The sequence below is a fragment of the Vigna angularis genome, chromosome 1, assembly GCF_016808095.1.
Source record: "Vigna angularis cultivar LongXiaoDou No.4 chromosome 1, ASM1680809v1, whole genome shotgun sequence".
In the NCBI taxonomy this organism is placed as follows: Eukaryota; Viridiplantae; Streptophyta; class Magnoliopsida; order Fabales; family Fabaceae; genus Vigna; species Vigna angularis.
In genome coordinates this window covers 24199448-24223981 of record NC_068970.1, presented here as the reverse complement: position 1 = coordinate 24223981, position 24534 = coordinate 24199448, and the positions used below count along the sequence as shown (strand labels likewise).

Genomic DNA, 24534 nt, shown 5'->3' with positions numbered 1-24534 from the left:
TCTCAATCCACACTGACCCAAAATGATTGTGACAAAATAAGACCAGTAATTTAACGATGTAGTTCAATTATTTTAAAAAAAAATCAATTTTTTTATACAAATCAATTTAATTTAATTAAAATATTTTTAAATAAACCAGTAATTAACAAAATGTAGAAAATAATAAGATTAATTCTAGATATTAAACATTATTTTGTTTTTAAATGACTTGCTCTTCTTTTTCAACTTTTTCAGCACGCATATTCTCTCTCTCGGGTGATTTGGCTAGCAAAGAATGAAGTTCATGCTCAAACTTCTTTCTTTATTTTCCAGTTTTCTGATACAAGTTTGAGAAATCTTATGCTAACTACATCAATTTCTCATGCTAGACCGTAATTTCCCTTTTGTTTTCTTGTTTCTATTTTTTCATTGATAAAGAATTAAACTAAACTTAATTATGGCTTTAACACATCTTAAACGTCAATCATTGTTTCTTTGCACATTATTCAATACCTAACTGAAGTGTAATTACATTTGTTGAAATTTGTCTATATTGTTTTCAGTTCTACACAATCTGTTTTTCATAAAAAAAAGACTTTGGAGGAAACATTTTTAAATTATTATTTTTATTAAACATAAACTACATACATATTTTACTTATTTATTCGGGCTAACATTATTTATATGTTTTAAATATTTTTATTTGATATCTTATAAGTTTGTTTCAATTAAAAATAATGATGTTGTGGTGCCAATAAGATAAGAAAACCCCATACTGTGTTCTTGTCTTGACTTCACTGATTCACACCACAATTTAGGTAATGTAATGTAATGTAATCACAACGTGCTTTTGCTACTATCTTATCCTGTTAGTGCTTTGTTCTCTTTGTTTCTTTCTCTTCGCCAACTGTCGAATTTGGATTCGCCCTATAATCCAGAATCTTCTATGGTTCTTCTCCCAACTTTCAGGTTCCTGGTTTCACCGTTAAACACTTGGAAAATCGTGTTCGGCGCATTATCGTAGTTAGTGAATCACACTGTTTGTTAACTCTTTACCCTGCTGAGTGTTCAGCAATCTGTTTCGATTGTTTGCTGTTATAGGGATGGTGGCTGAATGGAAGAAAACCAAATCTCCTTTTGTAGGCTTCACTGATTTTTGTTTTTTTATTGGTTTAATTCTTGAGATTTCTTTATATGGATATATGTATGTAAGAGAAACCATGAAACTGTCATCTCTTGTTAGTGTTTGTTATGGTCATGAGGGTGGGATAGTATATATGCATTGATAGATATCCAAGAAAGATGAAGTTTGGCTAATTGGGTTTGATGACGGTGTTTATAGTTGTCATTGAGATTGGAAACCACTGTGGATTACCATCCAAGAATTAATTATGAATTATGAGTTTATGATCCTTCTTAAGTGTGTAGAGAATTATGATGCTTCTAGCGTCCAATGCAAACTTCTAGCTGGCCTTATAAGGATATTTTCTGCAATTGGCGTTATCCACATGTATTGTCCGATACATTCCCTGTTTACTGGTTCTCTCTGACTATTTTTCAACCTAATCAAAATGTGTTCTATACTAAGAATTTTGGTGGTGGCACAAAATGGTTTTAAGAGGCTGTTGTTACTGCAAAGATATATGTTTCAGGCTCTTAAGTCGAAAAGCAAGTTCTAGTCTGTTGGGTAGTTTAGAAACACAATGTTGATGATTGTAATACAGTTTAATGACATTTTGTTAGATCACTATGGATAATTGGCTGTGTCAAATATCTATTGATTCTTTCCTCCATTCATTTATGCTGACTCATGTCATGATAAACTTTTATTATAGTTTGCGAGATGACTGCAGGTTTAGGCGCTTCAACGAACTTTTTGTTTTCTGAGGTATTTCTTATTTATTTATCAATGTTCTCAGGTCCTAATGATTATAAAAGGATTGTTTAGAAGGTACGAAAGATGGAACCCTGTTCATCCAACTTATGGAGCGTTTTGGGGAATGGGTGTGGGCGTTGGTTGTGGTGTTGGATGGGGACCTGGGTTTGGTCCTGAAGTGATAGGCTATGTTGGAGCTGGCTGTGGCATTGGATTCAATGTAGGCATCACTTTTGCTGGTGTTGGAGTTGGGCTCCCTGCTCACTTTGTCTTTGTAGCTCCTTATAATGGTAAATCTCTGTTACTAAGTGAAGGCATTGATTGCTATCTTAAAGTGTCACTTATACAAGTTAAGTCAGTTTTTGTATGCATTTTGGGGTAATCAGGAACTGTTTTTCTCAAACAGCGGATACAAAGTTCATGTTCTGTGAGAATGTTGGACTTCCAAGCCTTCATTCTTAAACTCATGCAGAGTCTTCATTCTTAAACCCATGCAGATTTGATACAACTTATTTTAATATTGCAGGGGTTAGCTGGATGAGAAATTTACCTTGTATTTCTGACTTGCAAAGAGAAGCCAGTGGAAAATTGTTTGAATTTAGGCAAAGGCATTTATCAATCAAAGGAATTGACTTCTTTGACACGAAGAAGAACTTGTCTTTGATTACTTCTTCTGCTCGTAGAAGTATGCAAACATTCCATAACCAGTTGTTCTGCTCTCATAAAGGTTTGTTGCATTTATCTTTATTTCAATGTAAAATTTCTTCCTCGTGTTTTCATAGGGTTTTGTGCATTCCTCCACCTGTTTGCTAGCTAGATTGAGTTACTGATTTAAATTTCCTAAACGAATTTATGGTTTAACTCTGAATTCTCAAATTCCTGGACTATCCCTCCAAACATGACATGGTTAACGCATTATTTGGTTTGGGAATATCAGAAATTCCTTTGAATTCTACCTTAGTGTCTTCAAGCAATTAAGCCCATCCTATAGAATATGAATTCTTTTGGTTTGTAGAAAGGAGGTCTTTGACCTTGAATGAAGGAGATAGCAGCCAAAAGGTAAGGGAAAGCTTCCTGGCTGTGATTCAATTCTAGGTTGAAGCTGCCCCAAAGGACCATTAGCTTAGCTACCTCCCCCAAAAATATTTCGAACAAGTTAGTGGGTGGGTCAAATTTTAAGTAATTGGTCAATAAAAACACAGGCAGTTTGCCAGTAATGAGAATCTAACAAAATTGATGCACGTCTCTCAAATTCATGTTGTGTGATTTTATATGGTAATGTTAGGAAACATTTGTCATCAGACAAAAGGCCTTTTATCTAATGGTTTTCTTATTTAATGAGCTTGAACCCAAGCTAGAGAGAAGGTCGAAACCATAATCATGAGAAATGCCTCTACTTTGGTACTTTGTTTTCTGGTGATGTGCCAAATATGAAATGTAGATTACCAACTTATAGACAGCAAGCAGAGGTTTCCCAACTGTAAACTCATGCCTTATGTAAAGCTAATTATTATCAACTGTTCTAAACTGATCTCGCATCTGATTCCAATTTTTAGTTTTCCTTGTTGGCCCATTCTGATATCATCCCAAAGATTTTATTCCTCTGGATGTGTGAGCTAAGGCTGTTGAGAATGACATCTGAAAGTTTGGTTTCTTTAAGATGAATTCTTCATGCTGAAACAGTTTAAGTTAGAGAATGAGAAGTGCATGATGTAGCAGATGATGTCCTCTTAAAGCAATTAGTTTGAGAGAAAGTAGTTCATATGTGCATAAGTCTAGAGTTGTGGAAGATCCTTGCATTACTCTCATTCAATGCGTCATTTCATTACTTGCTGAAGGAAGTGAACTTGACGTTTGCATCTCTTATTTTGCAGGAAAAGATTATTGACTTCTGTGCTTCTCATTTACATTTTGTTGACTCGGAACCGAAGATCTTATTTTCACTGTAAATAGATGAGATATAGCCTTTTGTTCTACTCTATGTCTCGTTCCAAATTCAGCTGTATTTTATATTCTTTTAAAATGCTTCTTTTTTTCCACAAAGTTGCACCTAACAAAAACATATTAAGATCTCCTAACCTCATCCAACTTAGAGAAACAAAAACATAATTTCCTTGCAGTAACACTAGTATTTTGCCCAGGTGTGACGGAGATATTTTTTTAAAATATAGAAAAAATTATCGTTTACAATTTTAAATTAAAGTATTTAATAGCAGTATAATTATACACGATGAAGTAAAAAGTTATACAACATAATTATCTCACTTTCAAATTTAGATAATAAATTATACATGAGTATAATGAGAAACTTAATATAAGAATTCCCTAAAGAAACCTTTCATTATTATAAAAAGAAAAATGAGAAATTTAAGTTCCCCTTATGCAGAGAGTGTGGTGGGAAAGGAGTACACAACAATCTCTTTTCCCTAATCTTATATTCAAACAAAACATATAATATATTAACAAGCTTATTCTTCTATCCAAACAACTTATAGGTTAAGCTAAAATAAAATAGTGCATTTTTAGTAAATTTGGGATATTACAACCTTTGGGTAACTTAGTTCATAGAATAAAGTCAACGAAATAAGATATGAAATGTTGATTGAAAATGACCTCAATACACTCTATGTTAATTCAAAACTTTCTAGATAATACAATTTATGTCAAACTTTACTAAGTTATTACTATTTCTTTGGCAATATTATTTTTCTCTTTTATTTATTTTTTCCTCATCTGATTTAGAATTCCATAGACATCCTATCCTCTTTAAAATAAATAACAATTATTATTCCTATTTTTTCATTAGTATTATTTTTCACGTGAGAATTCAAATTTTTATTTTTATCTTCCACATATAGTCAAAACATTCTCAATTTGAATAATTTGACATTAGGAGCAGTCAAACTATCACCGACAGTTTGAACTAAAGAGTTTAAAACTATAATAATGTATTGTGATAAAACATTGACCATATCATTATTATTGATGCATAATTATTTCAAAACTTTTAACGTTATGGTTGGATATTCCTGCATTGAATTTATCACCTAAATTTCTATTAAAAGAATATGAAAAATTCCTATAGATAGTTTCTTTGAATGGATAAAAATCTCTTCAGTTTTCTCATTAGTGAATTTTGTCTTATTAGTAAACATCTCTAAATGAATTTGATGGAAAAATTAACATCTCGGTTTTTGAGTGGGTTGTCAATTATGATTCTCAAGTGTACAGTTGGTTGATTCCTTTGATTTGAATCATTACTCCCAGTAATTGACTGAATATGTTTAATCTCAGTAGTAATATGTCTCATTTCCTTATGTTATATATATATATATCCTCCTCAAGAATTAAAATGATGAATTTTCTCCGAATTAAAATGCAATATTCGTCCTTATTTCTCACTATATCCCACTTTAGCAGTCAAAAGAATCTGATAATAAAGTAAAAAATATAAAATCAAGATAAAGACTTTTAATATTCTTTTCAATATGCTATTATATATATATATATATATATATATATATATATATATATATATTTAAGATTCTCAACAGATAAACTTTATCATGATTAAACAAAGTGGAATAGGATGACAATCACAGTTGCACCAACAGATTGGTGGACTTGTTAGTCCGCAGATTTGATGGTCCAGTTTAATTTTTTAATTCATTAATTCACTTTTTCAAAATTAAATTTAAAATAAAAATTAATTTAAAAATTACTTTTTTCTTTTATAATATGAATTAAAAGATACATTTTCAATTATTAATTATAATAAATTTTAATATGTAAAAATAATTATTTTTTATTAAACTCAAGTCAAGATATAAAAGTAATTTAAATAATTTTTTTTATTTCATTTTTATTGTATTTTTTAAAAATAAAATTGTAATTGACAGGTTTGCCATGAGAATAATAATAATTATTGAACAGCTGAAATAGACGCGGATGACCTGTTTTCTCACCTATAAAGTTGACCAAAACTATATTTACTTTTAATAGATTTTTATTGTTATTAAATGCATTGTAATATATATATATATATATATATATATATATATATATATATATATATATATATATATTCAACCTTTGCCATATAAATAATTTTCATACTGTGATGAAGTTGTTTAAATATAGGAACTGCATGTGTGATTCTGCACACTAGTGCATTTACCTGAATAAGTTATTATATTATTGAGTCACTTTCTCATAATAAGATGTAGATTCTTGTTATGATAAAAATGATCCTCCTCCTTTTGTCATCATACATCCAAGTCTAAGACCTCACTACATAAACTCCTTTTTATGCTTTCTCTCTAAGCTCATGTGCTAAACAACATCATACTAAACCAAAAAGTTATGCCTATGATTAATGGGATGCAAGAAAAACACAAAAATATAATGAATTAATAATGTAACAAATGTAAGGATAGGGTTTGGGTGCATTTTCCATTATCGTCAACACTTTCTATCATGGTGACTACCTGTAAGATTTCATTTCCCATAAAACAAAAGTTAATCAATACATAAATCTAAATCTTGTTTACACGTGGTGTCCATTAATATTTGATTACCTACACATATATGAGAGTGACATAATTAAATCTTATTTTTTAATTTTACATTAGTCATGAATTATATATATAATTTAGAATTACAAGTGTTATTTGTTCCCTCTTGCTTGTATAATTTAAGACAACCAAAATTTAGATGCACATGGGGAGTCTGAATAATCTAAGCCAGATCAAATACAACTGTTAGAAGAAAAAAAATAAAAAAACTGATAACAAATTTATGCACTTGGTAATTTATATAGATATATATTTAGTCGGGAGAAAAAATGTATATCACATGATTGGAGAATCATAACACACCATCATGTTCATGTTCATGATAACCTGTATTCAATGATCATCTGTGGGATAAAAATTGAATTGGTAAAATATGTAAGTACTAGCTAGCTGGCTTGCACATGACAAAGTTGTTCATAAAAAAGAACAGAGTTAAGGTTGTCCTAATATCCTAAGAGAGAAAGTAATTGATTCTTTAACATTCATAATGGTAAGATTAAGATAAGATACAATTTTGTACTTATATAAGTATGCATAATTACATTGTTATTATGAGGGTAAAGAAGAACAGTAAGATTGTAAGCCCGGCCTGGAAAAGTTAAATTCTTTTAAATACCTGTCGGCCACATAAGTTTAAACTTTGGATAAAAACATGAGCTTTGGGAATATAATATGCAATGATGTGATTTAAGATTCCGGAAATTACATGACTATGGTGGAAATGTTGGTACTAAGATGATTAAGGTAATTTTTTATTGTTTCCCTGATGAAAGTAATTATTGTGTTTTCTGGTACTGAGGGAAATAGATGATAATGATGGTAATTGATGATGCATCTGCCAGTGAGCTAATCATTTTTTATCATTAAGTGAAGATAAGTGAGAGAGCATACCATACATCTATCAGAAAGTTGACTTTAGCCTCTGAAATTTTCCATTACAATGATGCAGGTAACGGTAAAGTTCCTCTGCATCGCACTGTGTATCTTCTGCTCAGTCAAAAGAGGCACACTAAAAAGATAAAGTTTTTTTTTTTTACATTTTTTTCTTAAGTTAATTTTATAAAATCTTATTATTATATGACTTGGGTTTGAGTTGAAGGTTCTGTTTATCAGTCTTGATCATTAAAATAAGTGAGAAATATCTATAATCTACAAAAAGAAAGACGAAATTGAAAAAATTTAGATTCTGAACTGAGCTTAATTTTTTATGTTTATATTTTGACCTGTAATTGTACGATATTGAGAATATATTTGATGTAAAAGAAGAGTTACCTTGGTTGGTGTTTGGCTGTCATTGGCGTGAAGGCATTATTTGTCTTCATGAACGCTCTTTTTGTTGGTTATAAATGAAGGCGTATTTGTCTCTTCTGCTTTCAACAGTTGGGTGATTATGATGTCCAAAAATTCCAAGTGCATCCATCATTTTAGTGCATGATACATGAGAAAGTTTTTATAGTAATATTACTTGAGAATCTTTTTCTTTTTTCAATTTAAAAAAGTATAGTAAGAATCTCACAATTGGGCATTGGGATTTGGGACATATACCACTTCAATTATTTATTGACAGAACACTCTGCAAATGACAGATTTCACAGCATCATTACCTATTAATTAGATTAGATCAGATAAGATACCATTTTTTTTTCTGGTTTTTGTGTAATAAAAATGGTGAATGAACACATAAGGAAGGTCACATGCTCCTTGAGCCACCTTGGCTCCACTAAGCTTGAGTGTGAATTACATTGCTTTTAACAGTCTCCGGAATAAGAGGGTCATATTGACATTTGAGTAGACACCAAAAACTGGAATATGCTTTGTGATTGCTTGCCATTGTTACAGGAGCATTAGTCTCTTTCTCTCCTTGTCTTTTCTCTCTCTCTCTCTCTCTCTCTCTCTCTCTCATACTCATCATCTTAAAACTCCCTTTATCCACTAATTCCCACCACCACTGCTACTATTACTCCATGTTTCCTCATTTCATTACCCTCTTTTTGTTGTTATATAAAACAAATTTCGTTCAACATTACCACATGTCACACACCAATATCATGACGATACCTCAACCATGATTCTTCCTAACCTTCTTTTCTTTCTATCAAGGCTTTCTTTTATTTTTTATTATTATCATCCTTTTTCCATTCTCAGAATCTTGAATTGGTTAATGTCCTATATACTTCTTCTTGCTGTCACTGTATGCTGATATATACACTGCTTTTAGTAACCAAAGGTTGAGACTTTAACAATGTCTTCTTCTGGTTATGCCACAAGCAGTGCTTTGTTTTTCCTGTTTCTGGCTGTGCTTGTTGCGAAAGTTAGCTTTTGCTTCTCTACCAAGGTAAATTCTAACGGTGGTGATTTTGTGTGGCATTTTTGGTTATGGTGATCAGTAGATTTATGGATTCTTAAGTGAACTGTGGAATATGGATTGGATGGCAGGTTTATGTAGTGTACATGGGAAGCAAAACTGGGGAACACCCAGATGACGTTCTTAGGGAAAATCATCAAATTCTTGCTGCTGTTCACAGTGGAAGGTCAGAGCTAAGACCACGTTTTTCATTTTTTGGAAAATTTTCTGCAAGTCTTTCAGTTAGTTGCGTTTTCTTTATCACCCCCTTGTTTTTAAGTAAATGGTTTTCACATTTTTTCCCCTCATTGTAATGTTTTGACAGCATTGAACAAGCCCGAGTCTCTCATGTTTACAGCTACAAACATGCTTTCAGAGGCTTTGCAGCCAAACTCAGTGATGAACAGGCTTCCCAAATTTCAAGTATGTCAGAGGAAGTTTTGCTGTTGCATTTTCTTTTCTTTTTCTCAACTTCTTAATTTCCAAAATTGTCCAACATAACCCGTGGTGCTAATTCTAATGGCCCTGTGACTTGGGTGTTCAAATTTAACCAGAAATGCCAGGAGTGGTTTCTGTTTTTCCCAATTCTAAAAGAAAGCTGCACACAACTCATTCCTGGGATTTCATGGGACTTCTGGATGATCAAACCATGGAGACTCTTGGTTACTCCATCAGAAACCAAGCAAATATCATCATTGGTTTCATAGATACTGGTTAGCAGCCTTACCATTTTCCTGAAAGATATCCTTGATGATAAATAAGTTGATTATTTCTATGAAGCATAATTGCATATATTCTTCGGTTCATAGAATCTCCCTTTCCACGCTTCATTTATTACTTTAGAGTGGCAGAGTATCAGTCCCTTTATTCCCCTTCTTTTAGCAGTAGCAGGCATAAGGAAAGCATAATTAATAACGTTGGAAATTACACAATGGCATTGCTGTTGTAGTCAAATTCTTCAGTGAACTCTTTTAGTTAACTAAAGCACTTTTTGTAAGGAGCTAAAATAAAACCTAGATATGTTTTATTCATCTCCTGTTAGTCTCTTCACTTTTACTGAACAACTGGCTATTATTCCTAATATGCAATAAAGGACTTGGATCTTGATAATGAATGAGATTGATAATGGGTCATATTCACATTCACTATTCACTATTCACTCAGGAATTTGGCCTGAGTCCCCTAGCTTCAGTGACACCGACATGCCTGCAGTGCCACCAGGCTGGAAGGGCAAATGCCAATCAGGGGAAGCATTCAATGCCTCATCTTGCAACAGGTTTGTGGCTGAACCCTATCTTTTCGTTTTCACTTCAAGGAAATTATTTTCAAGTTGGTTTTTTGATCGTACATGGTTAACAATTTGTGCAATAGGAAAGTGATAGGAGCCAGATACTACAGGATTGGATACGAAGCTGAGGAAGAGTCAGATGCGAAAATCTCCTACAGATCTGCAAGGGATAGCACTGGTCATGGGAGCCATACAGCCTCCATAGCAGCAGGGAGGTATGTGGCAAACATGAACTACAAGGGATTGGCAGCTGGAGGAGCAAGAGGAGGTGCACCAATGGCCAGAATTGCTGTGTACAAGACATGTTGGGATTCTGGTTGTTATGATGTGGACTTGCTAGCTGCCTTCGATGATGCCATAAGAGATGGGGTTCACATTTTGTCTCTTTCACTGGGTGCTGAATCACCTCAAGGAGACTATTTCAGTGATGCCATTTCTGTGGGGTCATTCCATGCGGCTAGTCGTGGGGTGCTGGTTGTCGCATCAGCTGGAAATGAAGGGAGTGCTGCTTCTGCCACAAACCTTGCTCCATGGATTCTCACCGTTGCTGCCAGCTCAACTGATAGGGATTTCACTTCTGATATCATATTGGGGAATGGTGCCAAAATCATGGTAAATAAAACTTGTTCACTGTTGGCTTAAATATATTCTTGCCAGTTGAAAAAAAAAAACATATTTTTACACCAACAAAAAACACTACATTTTTAGCCGGTCTCTGGAGATTAAAAATATATGATTTTTTTGAAAATTCTTAGAGTTAAAATGAATGAAACTTAAGGAAAACACTGACAAGTAAGCTTAAAAAAATAATGATTAACGAATTAAAAGTAAATTTCTTTTAGCGTGTCTAGTTGCCCATCACCTCTGAAAGAAGCTACAACTTGTAATTTTTCATCAAATGTTAATTTGACGTGATTTATTCCATCCCAGTGCATTTCCAAACAGGGTTTATAGAAAAGTGTTACCAATGTACTTCCACCATACCATAATTTTAATAAAAGAATATTTAAGGTTTTTTTTTTTTTTTTTAAGGTAGCATTTTGGTATACTACTAGCTGATTAGCTTTCCATAATTGAAACAGGGTGAAAGTCTCAGTCTCTTTGAAATGAATGCCTCCACAAGGATAATTTCTGCTTCTGCAGCCAATGGAGGATACTTCACTTCTTATCAATCCAGGTGAAGCAAGGTACTTAAAAGTGAGAACTACCTACGAATGAATGCAAAGATATGACTCTTAAGTTATGTTTTCCTTCTTTTTATTGGCCTCTGTAGTTACTGTTTGGAAAGTTCTTTGAATAAAACAAAGAGCAAGGGCAAGGTTCTGGTGTGTAGACATGCAGAGAGTTCAACGGAGTCAAAGGTGCAAAAGAGCAAGATAGTGAAAGATGCTGGTGGAGTTGGCATGATACTTATTGATGAGAGAGATCAAGATGTTGCCATCCCATTTGTGATCCCTTCAGCTATTGTTGGAAAGAAGATAGGAGGACAGATTCTATCCTACCTCAAAACTACACGGTTTGTTTTGTATTAAGAATGAAAAAGAATGAATTTCTGTAAAGTATTGTTCTAATTCCATTCTCCGAAGTTTAAGATTTCATCCTGTGATATACTGAACAGTAAGCCTGTGTCAAGGATATTTGGTGCAAAGACTGTTCTAGGAGCTCATCCTGCCCCAAGTGTAGCAGCTTTTTCCTCTAAAGGTCCCAATTCTTTAAACCCTGAAATTCTGAAGGTGACATTCTAACTACTAGCAACTGAATTCTATATTCTCGATTTGGCTTCTTCATAATACTCATTGCTACTTTTTATTTCATTCTCTGACTTTTGAGTTCTGATTGTGTTTCTGTTGTTACACAGCCTGATGTCACAGCTCCAGGTCTAAATATCCTTGCAGCTTGGTCTCCAGCAGCTGGAAACATGTTCAACATTCTCTCAGGAACTTCCATGGCATGTCCTCATATAACAGGAATCGCAACCTTAGTCAAAGCTGTCCATCCTTCATGGTCTCCATCTGCTATCAAATCTGCCATCATGACAACTGGTAATACACTAATTGATATCATTTTCCAGAGGCCTATATATAACTATGTTTAGAGTCTTCTTAATCAGACCAATTGAAACAAAACTGCATAGTAGATTAAATTTGAGTAAATCATTCATTTGTATTACATTTTCTCCTAAGTAGTCTCTGAAATAAAATAAAAAATAAAAAATGCAGTATTGGTAACCCTTCACTCAAGTATTAAATATTCATCAGTTTAGTTCCTATATTGATTTATTAACATTTAAGAACCAATTAAAGGGTTTTCAAAAACTTAAAAGTTTACTTAAATTGATTTCTAATGCCTGGAGAATTATTTATAGAATTTTTTTAGGTTGGGGACTATTTAGGAGAAGGAGTACAACTTAAAGATAAAATTGATGGTATATTCGGTTAAATTCCAATTGTCAATGTCTATAAATCTAGAAAGTGAGCATTATGAATAATATTTTATATCACCAAATGAAGTAATATGATACATAGAGAATGCTAGTAGTATAGTCTCTACTACACCTTTTCCAACATACTCTTACATTACAAATTGTGTTGAATGAAAGCCATTAAACAAGGGTGAAACTCACATTATTTAACAGGAGCTCCCAATAATAAAGGGAATATTGGAAATATTAAAAGATTATGCTAACCTTTCTAATGATAGTGTTAACTTTCTTACAGTGCACTGGCTTCTCTGGTTCCACTCGAGAGACTAATTATGAATTCTTTATGCAGCTACAATACTGGATAAGCACCACAGACCCATCACTGCAGATCCAGAGCAAAGAAGAGCTAATGCATTTGACTACGGATCAGGGTTTGTAAACCCTGCTAGAGTTCTTGATCCTGGTCTCATCTATGACTCAGAGCCTGCAGATTATGTTGCATTCCTGTGTTCAATAGGTTATGATGAGAGGTCACTCCATCAAGTTACAAGAGACAACAGCACCTGTGATAGGGCATTCAACACAGCATCTGACCTGAACTACCCATCTATTTCAGTGCCAAATCTTAAAGATAACTTTTCTGTTACTAGGATTGTGACTAATGTTGGGAAAGCAAGAAGTGTTTATAAAGCTATAGTGTCTTCTCCACCTGGTGTTAGAGTCAGTGTTATACCTAACCAGTTAATTTTTACAAGAATTGGGCAAAAAATGAATTTCACTCTGAAGTTCAAAATAACTGCTCCCTCAAAGGGATATAAATTTGGGTTCTTGTCATGGAGGAATGGGAGGTCACAAGTCACTAGTCCTTTGGTTGTCCAGGTTGCACCTGGAATAAAATAGGTTGGTGAGATAGCAATGCTTGTATATATCAGTATTAGCTTAAGAGCTTTCAGAATTCTAGTGACCAGAACAATGATTCCTATTGAAATCCTGATGCAACAGATGATAGCTCCAAAATTAGGCTCATTGTGTGCTTGGAGAAGCAACAGTTACCAAAGTATCCAAAGAGATGTTGTATTTAAATTACAATGAAATTCTTTATTTATCAGTTGTTGCAACATATTCGCTTACACTTTCTTTAAAAGTTAGTCACTTCCATATGCAGACATCTGAGATGAGCTATGTGGCTCAAATATTTAAAAAGAAGGTGAAGTTTAGGGGGAGTTTTCAAAATAAAAATTCTGAAGTATAGGTGTATAAGGTGTTTAACTGTTTTTAGGTGAGTCTCTTTGGTATGGTATCTTTACTTTCAAGTGAAGAGTAGCATTTACTTATATCATTGTTGTGGGTATAGTGTTGTTGTCGTTGTTAACTCTGATGAGATTTTTTATAAATGGATATCATTAGGATATATGATGTTTAATTTTATCATTTAAATATAATGTGAGACTTAGATTTAGATTTAATTATTTTCAAGTAAACATTTATTATTGAAAAGAAGGCTGATAAGCATAAGTGGTGGTCAGTAGAAGGAACAGCCTTTTCATCATTTCAGCAAACCATTGCTGTCATAGTATCCATATCAGTTTCCACAATTTTGTGTGGCACAGCTCTCAAATCAACCCTTCTCCTCATAATTATTATACCTATTTGGTCCATCCCCTCGTCTGAAAGCTCCTGCTTATTTCTCAAATGCAATATTTTAGAAAACGGACCCATCATCCACTAATTTTTTCTTGTATATCTTTCTGGGAAGAATAATGCTAGAAACTCTCTTTTTGTCAGAACAAAATTTTGATGTAAGAATTTTTTTTTAATTTTATCCTTAAAAGTCATGAGATTTTAAACATATGATATATTAAAAGTGAAACACTATCTTGTTTTTTTATCTAGAAATTTCATAAAGTTATGTTATAAACGCACTACCACGTCCTTTTCAATGCACTTTATATTATTACCATAAATTATTAAAAGTGGGTCTCATTCTTATGCTCAGCGAATAATTGTGAGTGTGACAGTGAGTGTCCTTCTGGTACGAAACATTGTATAAAAGTAACCAGTGTCTTTAGTCACAGAAGATTCTTCATATTGCTTGTTCTTAATTTGGTTACTGTCTGAATGAATTGGTGTGCTGTACAAATGATATGGTAGATCATAATATTTTCAGAAAACAGCCAAGTTCCAACATTAAACAACAAACTACAGGTTTTTCCTGCATGGCTACTCCCATTAATTAGAACTTGTATCTTGTGGATTTACACTAGATATCTACCAGAAAATTGGATACGTATAGATTTCTTTTTTTTATTGGACTCATGCAGGCACAGTAAATAAACATTTTCAATTTTTCAAATGGTAGAAAAATTTGATTATAGATGGAACTTGAAACTGAATAAAACATATATTCATTCTATGAAATGAAAAAGTCATATTCCTAAAAGAGATGAAAATTTAGCTTCTATACATACAAATTTTCATGTTCACTAAAAGAGAGTAATTGCACAGTTTGTAAAATCCTTTAAAAATACAAATAATTTTCTTTAGAAAAACCCAAAAAATAGCCACAGCGAAGCCTCAAACACAGAACCTCTCTTCTCCAAAAGCACATTACAACCTCAATTTGTTTCTTCATCCTTCTCACTCAAATTTCATCTTCTTCGTTATCATGGAGTTACATTGTAAAAAACCCTCTAAGTTTATTCGATTAATTTTTCTATTTGATATGTAAAATTTTGGTCTCTGTTTCGGATGTGAGGGGTTGTGCTGGTCCCACGTCTCCACGTCACTCTCTGCTCGTATTTCGTACGTCTGATCCTCTGTACTCACTCCTTGATTATCTCCTCAGTCCGCTGGTGGAAGACCTGCAAAAGATTCTCCGATGCCAAAGTCAGTTGAGAGCTATGGCGTTTTTCTCAGACAATAGTAAATGTGTAGTAAATGCAACCTATCTATCACTCACCCTGGATCTGTATTTATAATTTTCGCCATGGGCTTGGGATTAGTGAAAAGTTAATCACGGCCCAATTCAGCCCAATAGCTTTTAACCCCTACTTACCTTAAGCTAAGTTGATTAGTAACGCGGCCGGCCGTCTTCGCGGGTCTTATCCTCATGACCGGCCGGCCCTGACGGATCCACGGCCTGGGCGGCCGGCTTCGGGCGAGTCTTGATTATGGGCATATGGGCGTCCGCCCTACCATGTCTACCTTTCCCAGCAGTAAGTGATTATGGGCATACGGGCGTCCGCCCTACCGTGCCTAACCCTTCCCAACAGTGAGTAGAAGGGTAGTTTCCTGGGTCCCATACGGTGATGTGGGCGGCCGGTCTGTTTGGTGGTCCAATGACGTGGACGTCCTTCCGTACGGCGTTCGGTCCCTGCTGGTACACAAGCCCCCCAAGCCCTAGTGCACGTAGTGCACGTAGGACTTCGAGTGCAGCGTGGTGTGGGCTAGCGGTTCGTAGTTGGGCCGGATCTAGTGGGCTTTTGAGTTTGGACTTTTGGCGGGAAAACACGTGGTGCATCCATACTGGCGGAAGGGGAAACGGCTTCAAATCTGGAGCGTTGGTCGCGTTGGATCTGGACGGCACGGATGCCTTCAACGGTTACAAAAAATTTTCTATAAATAGTGGATGGGAACGGTGTCATTTTCACTTCTCTCCGTTTCATTCAAGATTTGAAATTCTTTTTCCCTCAGGTAATAAATGGCCGTTGTCCATACTGAGTCTGGTTCTGAGTCGTCGGGCGGAGTCCGGGGGGGTCGGCAAGGAGTGGCGGCGATTCTCCAAGTTCCGTTTCTTCTCGTTTCCTGGATGAGGGCGTCGAGTCCTTGGGGCCGGATCCGGAGGCGTCGAACACGGCGGGCGATCGGATATTCCACGGCGTGCCTCTCTTCTTGCTGCAAGGCGGCGTCCGTGTAGATGGTTCTCCTTTCGAGCCGGACGGTTATGAGATAGTGGTATCTGACTGGGCTCCCTACGTCCCCTGCCTGTACGCTTCCGCGTACGGCTCCCGCAAGGATCTGGAGTGGAGGGTCAATCGTACACATATTGTCCAGGATATAGAGGACTCAAGACTGATCCGGGTGGGAGTTAGTGTGAGAAACGAAAGGGTCTTCTACGAGAAGAGATCGAGCCCGGACGATTTCTTCTACGTGTACGTGAATTTCTTTACTCATCTTTTCATCCGGGTACCCTTTACCAAGTTCCAGATGGCCGTCCTCCGGGAGGTTAACGTGGCTCCAGCGCAACTGCATCCTAATTCTTGGGCGGCCGTGCAAGCATTCTTGGCCATGTGCTTGGCCGTGGGCGTCACTCCCACCATTCCTGTCTTCTTTCACTATTTTGAAGTCCGTCCGCCTCCAAGCGGCGGTTGAGTGTCCTTCACCTCCGTTCGGGAGAGGACACTCTTCCGCCCCTTCTCGGATTCATTCAAGAATTTCAAGCACCACTATTTTAAAGTAATCATCGACGCCGCCGGCCGCCGGCCGCCATGAATTCCACGATGGCGAGGGGAATCCGGTGTTCCCTTTTTACTGGACAAGGGAGCCCCGGAGAATAAAGGCGTTCCCTGTGGGAGCGTTGAGTCCATCCGACCTAGAGGCCGTGCGTACCATCAATGCCCTCCCCCGCCGGATTTCCGCCCGCCACTTGGTCGAATGCCTTAGTCTTGAGGATTGTGGACAAAAGGCGTTCGGTATGGTATTATTATGTTGGGTTTGTTTGTATCTAGTACACTGATCTTAACGTTTCTGAATTGGTTTGTTTCTTTCAGAGCTTATGATGACTCCTGCTCCCTGTCAATCCAACTACATGGCTTCCCGAAAACAAGGTGGAACCAGCTCATCCTCGGCCCGGCCAAAGGTCGCGCCGAACGCACCCCGTCCTCCGCCTTTGAGATCATCGGGCGGCCGCCTGCCCCCAGTGCGCTCCACGCAGGCACAGCAAGCCCCCCAAGTTGAAAAGGCCGGGGGTTCTACAGCTAGAGGTCGGGCGTCGGGTCCGGACCCCCTTTCTGGTCTTGCTGCCGTTCTCGTGGATCCGTCTTCCGAGGCGGCCACTACATCTGTTGCCCCTTTGGTGCGCAAGAGGAAGGATCCTGCGGTCGAAGGCCGTAAGGACAAGGAAGGCTCGTCGTCGCGGTCGACGTCAAAGAGAGCCCGCAAGGGCAAAGAGAAAGAGAATGACAAGGAGAGGGCCCCCGCGATGCCGCTACCGGGCGACATATTTAGTCCGGCGTTCAGCATGAGCGACCGGACGAAAATCCACATGAGCTCCTCTCAGTGGGTGCTTATTGAACCTCTTTCTGAAGTGGAACTTACTAACGCCATGCTGGAGATGTCAACCCGGGCGGCCTCCCTGGCGTGGTACCTGAAGGAGTTCGCCGACCGCCCAGGGGTGGAGGAAGTGCGTGCCGAGCTAGTGGCGGAGAAGAAGAACTCGTCCTCCCTCTAATCAGCAATGGAGCAGCTGCTCCTGAATCAGGACGAGTACGACAAGAGGATCGAGCAGCTGGAGGCCGATCTCGAAAAATCTAAGAGGGAGGCCGCCGAAGCCAACGATCGTCTTGCAGTTGCCCGGGGCGATCACGAACGGCTCCTGGAGGAGTGCAGTCAATTGAAGGCCAAGGTTTCTCGTCAGCAGAACTCTGAGGCTGGGCTTCACAAGGCAAACCGGGCTCTGACCAACGATCTGGCGAAAGCCAACGAGAGGATCACCGAGCTCGAGGCGACCATTGTCTTCGAGCACGAGGAGGGTTTTAACAAGGCCCTCCGGCAAGCGTCCCTTTTGGCCGGTATTCAGGAACCGTTCGCCCTGGGTTTCGACATTGAGAAGGACGTTTTTTATGGCGTCCTCGTGGATCTCAACACTGTGGACGACGAAGATCCAGGGGTCGAGGGGCCCTCCAGAGCCGTGGAAACCGTCGAGGCCAGGGAGGCTGAAGCTGAAGAGGAGGTCGTTAGGGATAACTAGACTTTCTCTTTTATACTTTAACTTTTTGTAACATGTATTCTTATGGCCGCCCGCCCAACATCTTGGGTTGTCGAGATGTTGGCCGGGCGGTCCTTTTGTAAATGCTGGCACGTTTTGGTGCTCTTGCCGATCAATACACAACATTTTCTTGGCTTCTTTTAAGTTTTTTCGATGTACACTTATATTTCTTGTTTGAGGTAAACTAAACTAAACTGAACGTTATCCCTTCGTTAACCACCCGCCCAATTTGACTTGGGCTTTTTGAGGCGCGGACGGTCAGTGGCTCTTCGGGAAAGAACTCTCCGCTCATCGTCCGGCCAAGTTGGCAGTGGTTCCTGGGGAATTCTCCGTTCATCAACTTGGATTTTTTAGGACGCGAACGGCAGTGGTTCTTCGGAAAGAACTCTCCGTTCACCGTCCGGCCAAGTTGACAGTGGTTCCTGGGGAACTCTCCGTTCATCAACTTGGATTTTTTAGGGCGCGGACGACAGTGGTTCTTCGAAAAGAACTCTCCGTTCACCGTCCGGCCAAGTTGATAGTGGTTCCTGGGGAACTCTCCGTTCATCAACTTGGACTTTTCAGGGCGCGGACGACAGTGGTTCTTCGGAAAGAACTCTCCGTTCACCGTCCGGCCAAGTTGACAGTGGTTCTTGGGGAACCCTCCGTTCATCAACTTGGACTTTTTAGGGTGCGGACGGCAGTGGTTCTTCGGAAAGAACTCTCCATTCACCGTCCGGCCAAGTTGACAGTGGTTCCTAGGGAACTCTCCGTTCATCAACTTGGACTTTTACTTTAACTTGAGACTTAATCTTGGGAGAAAACGGGCGTCCTGTCATTGAATTAATAGTTTAACGATGAAAATACAAGTCATAATTCAACTGAAATAAAATTTCAAGTGTGTAGCGTTCCAGGTGTTTGGAACAGGACGTCCGTTCGGGTTTTGTAATCTGTACGCTCCATTCCCGAGCGCTTCGGTTACCCGGAAAGGTCCCTCCCATTTTGCTGCCAGCTTGCCATGCATAGCTACTCGGCGAGCTTCTCCAGCCTTTCTCCATACCAAGTCGCCTTCCTGAAAGCTTCTAGGCCGCACCTTGGAGTTGTATTTTCTTTCCACCATGCGTTTGCATGCCTCGGCTCTTAAGGTCGCCCGGTCTCGACGTTTGTCTAAGGAGTCCAGCTCAATCCTTAGTTCCTGGCCATTCAGCTACAGGTCCTCGACTTGCCGCCGCAACGATGGCTCTCCCAGTTCAACCGACAACATGGCATCAGTGCCGTATGTCAAGTTGAAGGGGGTCTCCCCGGTTGTTCCGTGAGGCGTGCATCGATAGGCCCACAGGACTTCGGGTAGCTCGTCGACCCACGCCCCCTTTCTTTCTCCTAACCGCCGTTTTAGCTCAGCGACTACAGTCTTGTTCATTGCTTCTGCCTGACCGTTCGTCTGAGGGTGCTCTACCGAACTGGTGACGTGTCTAATCCCCAATCCCTTAAAGAATTCGGCCAGCTTTCTATCGATGAACTGCCGGCCATTATCCGTGATGACAGTGCGCGGGAGGCCGAAGCGGCATATCAATTTCTAGCAAAATTTCTGAACCTGGGCGGCCGTTATGGTCGCTAGAAGTTCGGCCTCTACCCACTTAGTGAAGTAGTCCACGGCTACCAACTGGAATTTCTTCTGGGCCCGGCCTATGGGGAACGGTCCTACGATATCCATCCCCCATTGGGCGAACGGCCAGGGCGACACGATCGTGTGCAAAGTGTGAGGGTGCAGATGAGTGTTGTTGGCGTGCGCTTGGCAGTTGAGGCATTTTTGGACGAACGTCTTTGTATCAGCTTCCATGGTCGGCCAATAGTATCCTGCTCTTGCAACTCGGGCCTTTAGCGTCCGCCAACCAGTGTGAAAACCACAGATGCCATTGTGGAGTTCGTCCATCACATAGCGCGCCTCTTGCTCCCCCAGGCACTTAAGAAGGGGGGTGGAGAACCCCCTCCTGTACAAGCTATCCCCTACTAACAGGTAGCGGCGATCCTCTTCGCTTCGCTGGGCTGGACAGGGCGTCCGTCGTCCTGTCGAGACATAATTTCTCTGATTTCGGATCGCCAATCCTCCTCCTCGGTAGACACCGCCAAACAGTCAATCGAGGGTTGGAACAACACTTGCCGCACGATAGTCGTTAGCTGTCCCCTTTCTTTTCCTGAGCTGAGTTTAGATAACATATCCGCCCGGGTATTTTCCTCCCTCGGGATATGTTGGATGGCGATCTGGTCGAACGCCCTTGCCAGCTCTGACGCGCGATGGAAGTATCGCATCAAGTGTTCTTCCTTCACTTGAAAGTCACCGTTCATCTGGCCGACGACCAGTTGGGAGTCCGTTCGGCAGGTGATTCTTTTCGCCCCCATGTCCCTTGCCAACCCTAGGCCGGCTACCAGGGCTTCGTATTCTGCTTGATTATTGTAGGTCTTGAACTTAAATATCAAGGAGTGCTCCAACAGGAATCCGTTAGGGCCCTCCAACACGACGCCGGCCCCACAGACTGATCTGTCGGACGCCCCATCTACGTACAAATTCCACTCGTCCTGGTTGGTGGGAGGTAGCTCGGCTGCGAAGTCGGCGAGGTGCTGGCCCCTGACAGGCCCTCTCGGTTCGTAGCGCAAGCTGAACTCGGACAATTCTACCGCCTATGCCACCATGCGTCCCGCCAGGTCTGGCTTCCTTAGGATTTTTGAGATGGGGAAATCAGTTCTGACGACGATTTGGTGGCTTTGGAAATATGGCCGGAGGCGTCTTGGCGCGTTTAATAAAGCGAGCGCCACCTTTTCCACTTGTTGATAGCGAGTCTCTCGGTCCAGGAGCGTGCGGCTGACGAAGTACACCAGCTTTGGTTGGGGCCGTTCCTGCGTTAACACGGCGCTGATGGCCGATTCTGATACGCCCAGGAAGATATGCAAGTCCTCCCCTGGCGCCGGACGGTTCATGACGGGTGGGTTGAGCATGATGGTTTTGACATCCTGGAAAGCTCGTTCTAACTCGGCGTCCCATACCGAACCGACCCCCTTCTTCATTCTCCGTAGGACGGGTCTAACTCGTTCGGCTAACTTTGGGATGAATCGGGATAATGCTGTGAGCCGTCCAACGAGTCTTTGTACCTCTTTAAGGGTGGTCAGGCTCTGCATCTGCAATATCGCTTCGCACTTGTCGGGATTAGCTTCAATTCCCCTAGACGTAAGCATGAAGCCTAAGAATTTCCCGGCGGCTACCCCGAACGTACATTTGGTCGGGTTCAAGCGCATCTCGAATTTTCTGACTTGGTGAAAAACTTCCTCCAAGTCCTTTATGTGGCCACTACCGTCCGCCGATCGGATGACCATGTCGTCTACATAGACGTCCATGCATCTGCCAATTTGTTCTTGGAAGATTCGATCCATTAATCGCTGGTAAGTGGCCCCGACGTTCTTCAGGCCAAAGGGCATCACCTCGTAGCAAAAGTTTGCCCGCTCCGTCATGAAGGTCGTCTTCTCTCGGTCAGGCCCATACATTGATATCTGGTTATACCCAGAATACGCGTCCAGGAAGCGTCGTCTACCAACGCGTCAATGCTAGGCAGTGGATGAGAGTCTTTCGAGCAAGCTTTGTTTAGATCAGTATAGTCTGTGCACATTCGCCACTTCCCGCTGGCCTTTTTTACCATTACCACGTTGGCCAACCAAGTGGTATAGGTGACCTCTCTCATAAAGTCGGCCGCCTTTAGTTTCCCTACCTCCTCCTCGACAGCTTTTCTCTTCTCATCTCCCAGCCTTCGCTTCTTCTATGCCACCGGACGGGCCTCTTTTAACAGTGCTAGCTTGTGAGACATGACCGATGGGTGAATCCCCGGCATGTCGGTCGTCGTCCATGCGAACATGTCCCTGTTCTTCCATAGGAGCGATCTAAGCTCTTTTTCTATCTCGGGTTCTAATCCTCTCGCCATGGTAGTCGTCTGGGTGGGCTCCTTCCCTATTAGGACCGGCTGGGTTTCTCCCATAGGTTCCAGCCGGTCTTCAGTGTTCGTCTTCGGGTCGAGGTCGGCCATGGCGACTTCGGAGCCGGTCGCCCTCCTCTTCCCTTGGTGGGTGTGCAGCTTCAGACCAGCGGCATAGCATTCCCGGGCCGTCTTCTGATCCGCCCGGACCGTGCATATGGTTCCCTTTTCGGAGGGGTATTTCATCGTGAGGTGGGGTGTGGACACGATCGCCCCGAACGCGTTCAGACATGGCCGGCCGAGCAACACATTGTACGAGGTGTTGGCTTCGACCAACATATATCTGACTCTCTTTTCTTCGCTGGATCGTCCGGTTCCCAGCCTCGTCCTTAACTCCACATAACCACGGGTGTCCACCCTCTCTCCCGCAAAACCTACGATCTGGCCGTTGTAAGGGACAATGAGATCCTCCGAGATATCCATCTGCTGGAAAGTTTTCCAATAGAGGATATTCACTGAGCTCCCCTGATCTACCAAGACCTTGCTGACGCCGTAGCGGGCGATCTCGGCCGTTATCACCATTAGGTCGTCCTGGTCGGGATCGGGTGCGTGGAAGTCTTCATCCGAGAACGTGATGGGGGGCATAGTGCGCCGGGGCCTATCTACCGAGTGCACGGACTGTAGGGCTCGTATATGGCGCTTTCGGGCGGACGATGATGATCCTCCCCCAGCAAATCCCCCTGATATCGTGTTGATGTGCCCCCGTAGTGGACGTTCGCGACTTCTGTTGCGGCTTCAGCTTCGTCTTCGCTCGGAGCGGGGACGTTCGGTCCGGTCGTTCCTAGGTCTGTCGGACCTGTATGCCGGTCGTCTAACAGTCCGCTCGGCGGGCGCCTGAGGACGGTCGTCTCGTATATACTTCTTTAGCTTTCCCGCCTGGATCAGTTCTTCAATTTTGTCCTTGAGGGTCACACACTCCTGGGTGGTATGACCCATATTCTTGTGGTAGGCGCAGTGTTTACTTTCATCCGCACCGGATGGTGTGGGTCGCTTCATAGGTTCTGGGAGCAGGTCCGCGCTGAGCGCCTCCCAAAGGATCCTTTCTCGGGGGGCGTTCAGTGGGGTGTATTGCTGGAAACGGGGCCTTCGGCGCGGTTCCTTCTGCCTGTTGCCGCCCGGTTTTCCTACCGAATTACCGGGTTTCCCCCCGTCCGCCTTCTCGCTCCTAAGTTCCTGAATTTCCTTTTTGTAGGATAACTTCATCTCCTCAACCCTTATCTCGTCTGCCATGCGTTCCCTCAGCTCCTCCATAGTCTTAGGGGCTCGCCGACAGACGCTGTCTTTGAACGGTCCGGGCTTGAGGGTGGGTAGGATGTAATGGTGGGCGAGCTCCGGACTTAACGCCTTCACCCGCTGTACGGTTTTCTGGTACCGGTCCATGAACGCTCTCAGCGTTTCTTCCTTTCCCTGCTTCAGGGTGACCAACTCAAACACGGTCAAGTCCTGTGTGCTGTTAGCCGCGAATTGCCAGATAAATAGCTGCTTTAGTCCGGCGAAATTTTCTATGGAATTGGGAGGCAGGTTGTTGAACCATTCAAGGGCTTCGTCTTCCAAAGACAACGAGAACGCCTGGCACCAGATGGCGTCGTTGCCCGTTCTGAATGCCATCGCGTTCGAGAAGGTTTTGATGTGGCCCTCAGGATCAGTGGTCCCATCATACATTTTGAATTGCGGTGCAATGAACTGTTCCGAAATCTGAACATCCATTATGTTTTGGGCGAAGGGGAGTAATAGCGTGGAGGAAGGCTCCGGCTTGACCACCATCCGCCTATCCTCGGCCGCGCTCTCCGCGTGCACTGACTTGGCCTTACTACCTTCGGCCTCCAGGTCTCGTCGCGTCCAGTATTTGTCGGAACAATCGGTACCGTTATAGAGTCGCGCAGCGGAATAAATTAGTAAAGCGGAAATCGTGTAACGATCACAACACAAGTTAAAATAATCGGTTTCAAAAATTGATTTTCTTAGTGAACTTTTATCGAACGGTTGATGTGCTAAGAGTTTAGGGATAAAGAAAATCAACACAGAATTTTTATCCTGGTTCGAATCAAAAGATTCTACGTCCAGTCG

The 24534-nt window shown here is 40.8% G+C and overlaps 3 protein-coding genes across 6 annotated transcripts; 2 read left to right on the top strand and 1 right to left on the bottom strand.

The window, feature by feature from the left end:
* Positions 1–717: 717 nt before the first annotated feature.
* Positions 718–3964, top strand: LOC108335619 (cadmium-induced protein AS8). 4 transcript variants are annotated; one of them, XM_017571679.2, is made up of 4 exons: positions 718–797; positions 1899–2145; positions 2382–2582; positions 3730–3964. In XM_017571679.2, exons 2-4 carry the CDS (start codon positions 1905–1907, stop codon positions 3741–3743), a joined length of 456 nt encoding a protein of 151 aa, XP_017427168.1. In that variant the 5' UTR covers positions 718–797; positions 1899–1904; the 3' UTR covers positions 3744–3964. The 4 variants fall into 4 exon arrangements, with proteins under 4 accessions (XP_017427168.1, XP_017427151.1, XP_017427160.1 ...); XM_017571662.2 differs by lacking the exon at positions 718–797 and adding an exon at positions 806–948; XM_017571671.2 differs by lacking the exon at positions 718–797 and adding an exon at positions 816–1002.
* Positions 3965–8246: 4282 nt separating this feature from the next.
* Positions 8247–13603, top strand: LOC108322082 (subtilisin-like serine-protease S). Its single transcript, XM_017554055.2, has 11 exons — positions 8247–8764; positions 8866–8960; positions 9099–9196; positions 9328–9486; positions 9938–10049; positions 10145–10673; positions 11144–11238; positions 11335–11577; positions 11680–11794; positions 11920–12103; positions 12833–13603. Exons 1-11 carry the CDS (start codon positions 8672–8674, stop codon positions 13381–13383), a joined length of 2274 nt encoding a protein of 757 aa, XP_017409544.1. The 5' UTR covers positions 8247–8671; the 3' UTR covers positions 13384–13603.
* Positions 13604–23202: 9599 nt separating this feature from the next.
* On the bottom strand, positions 23203–24231 carry LOC108328242 (uncharacterized). Its single transcript, XM_017562079.1, has one exon. The coding sequence runs from the start codon at positions 24229–24231 to the stop codon at positions 23203–23205; it is 1029 nt and encodes a 342-aa protein (XP_017417568.1).
* Between the last annotated feature and the right edge of the window lie 303 nt (positions 24232–24534).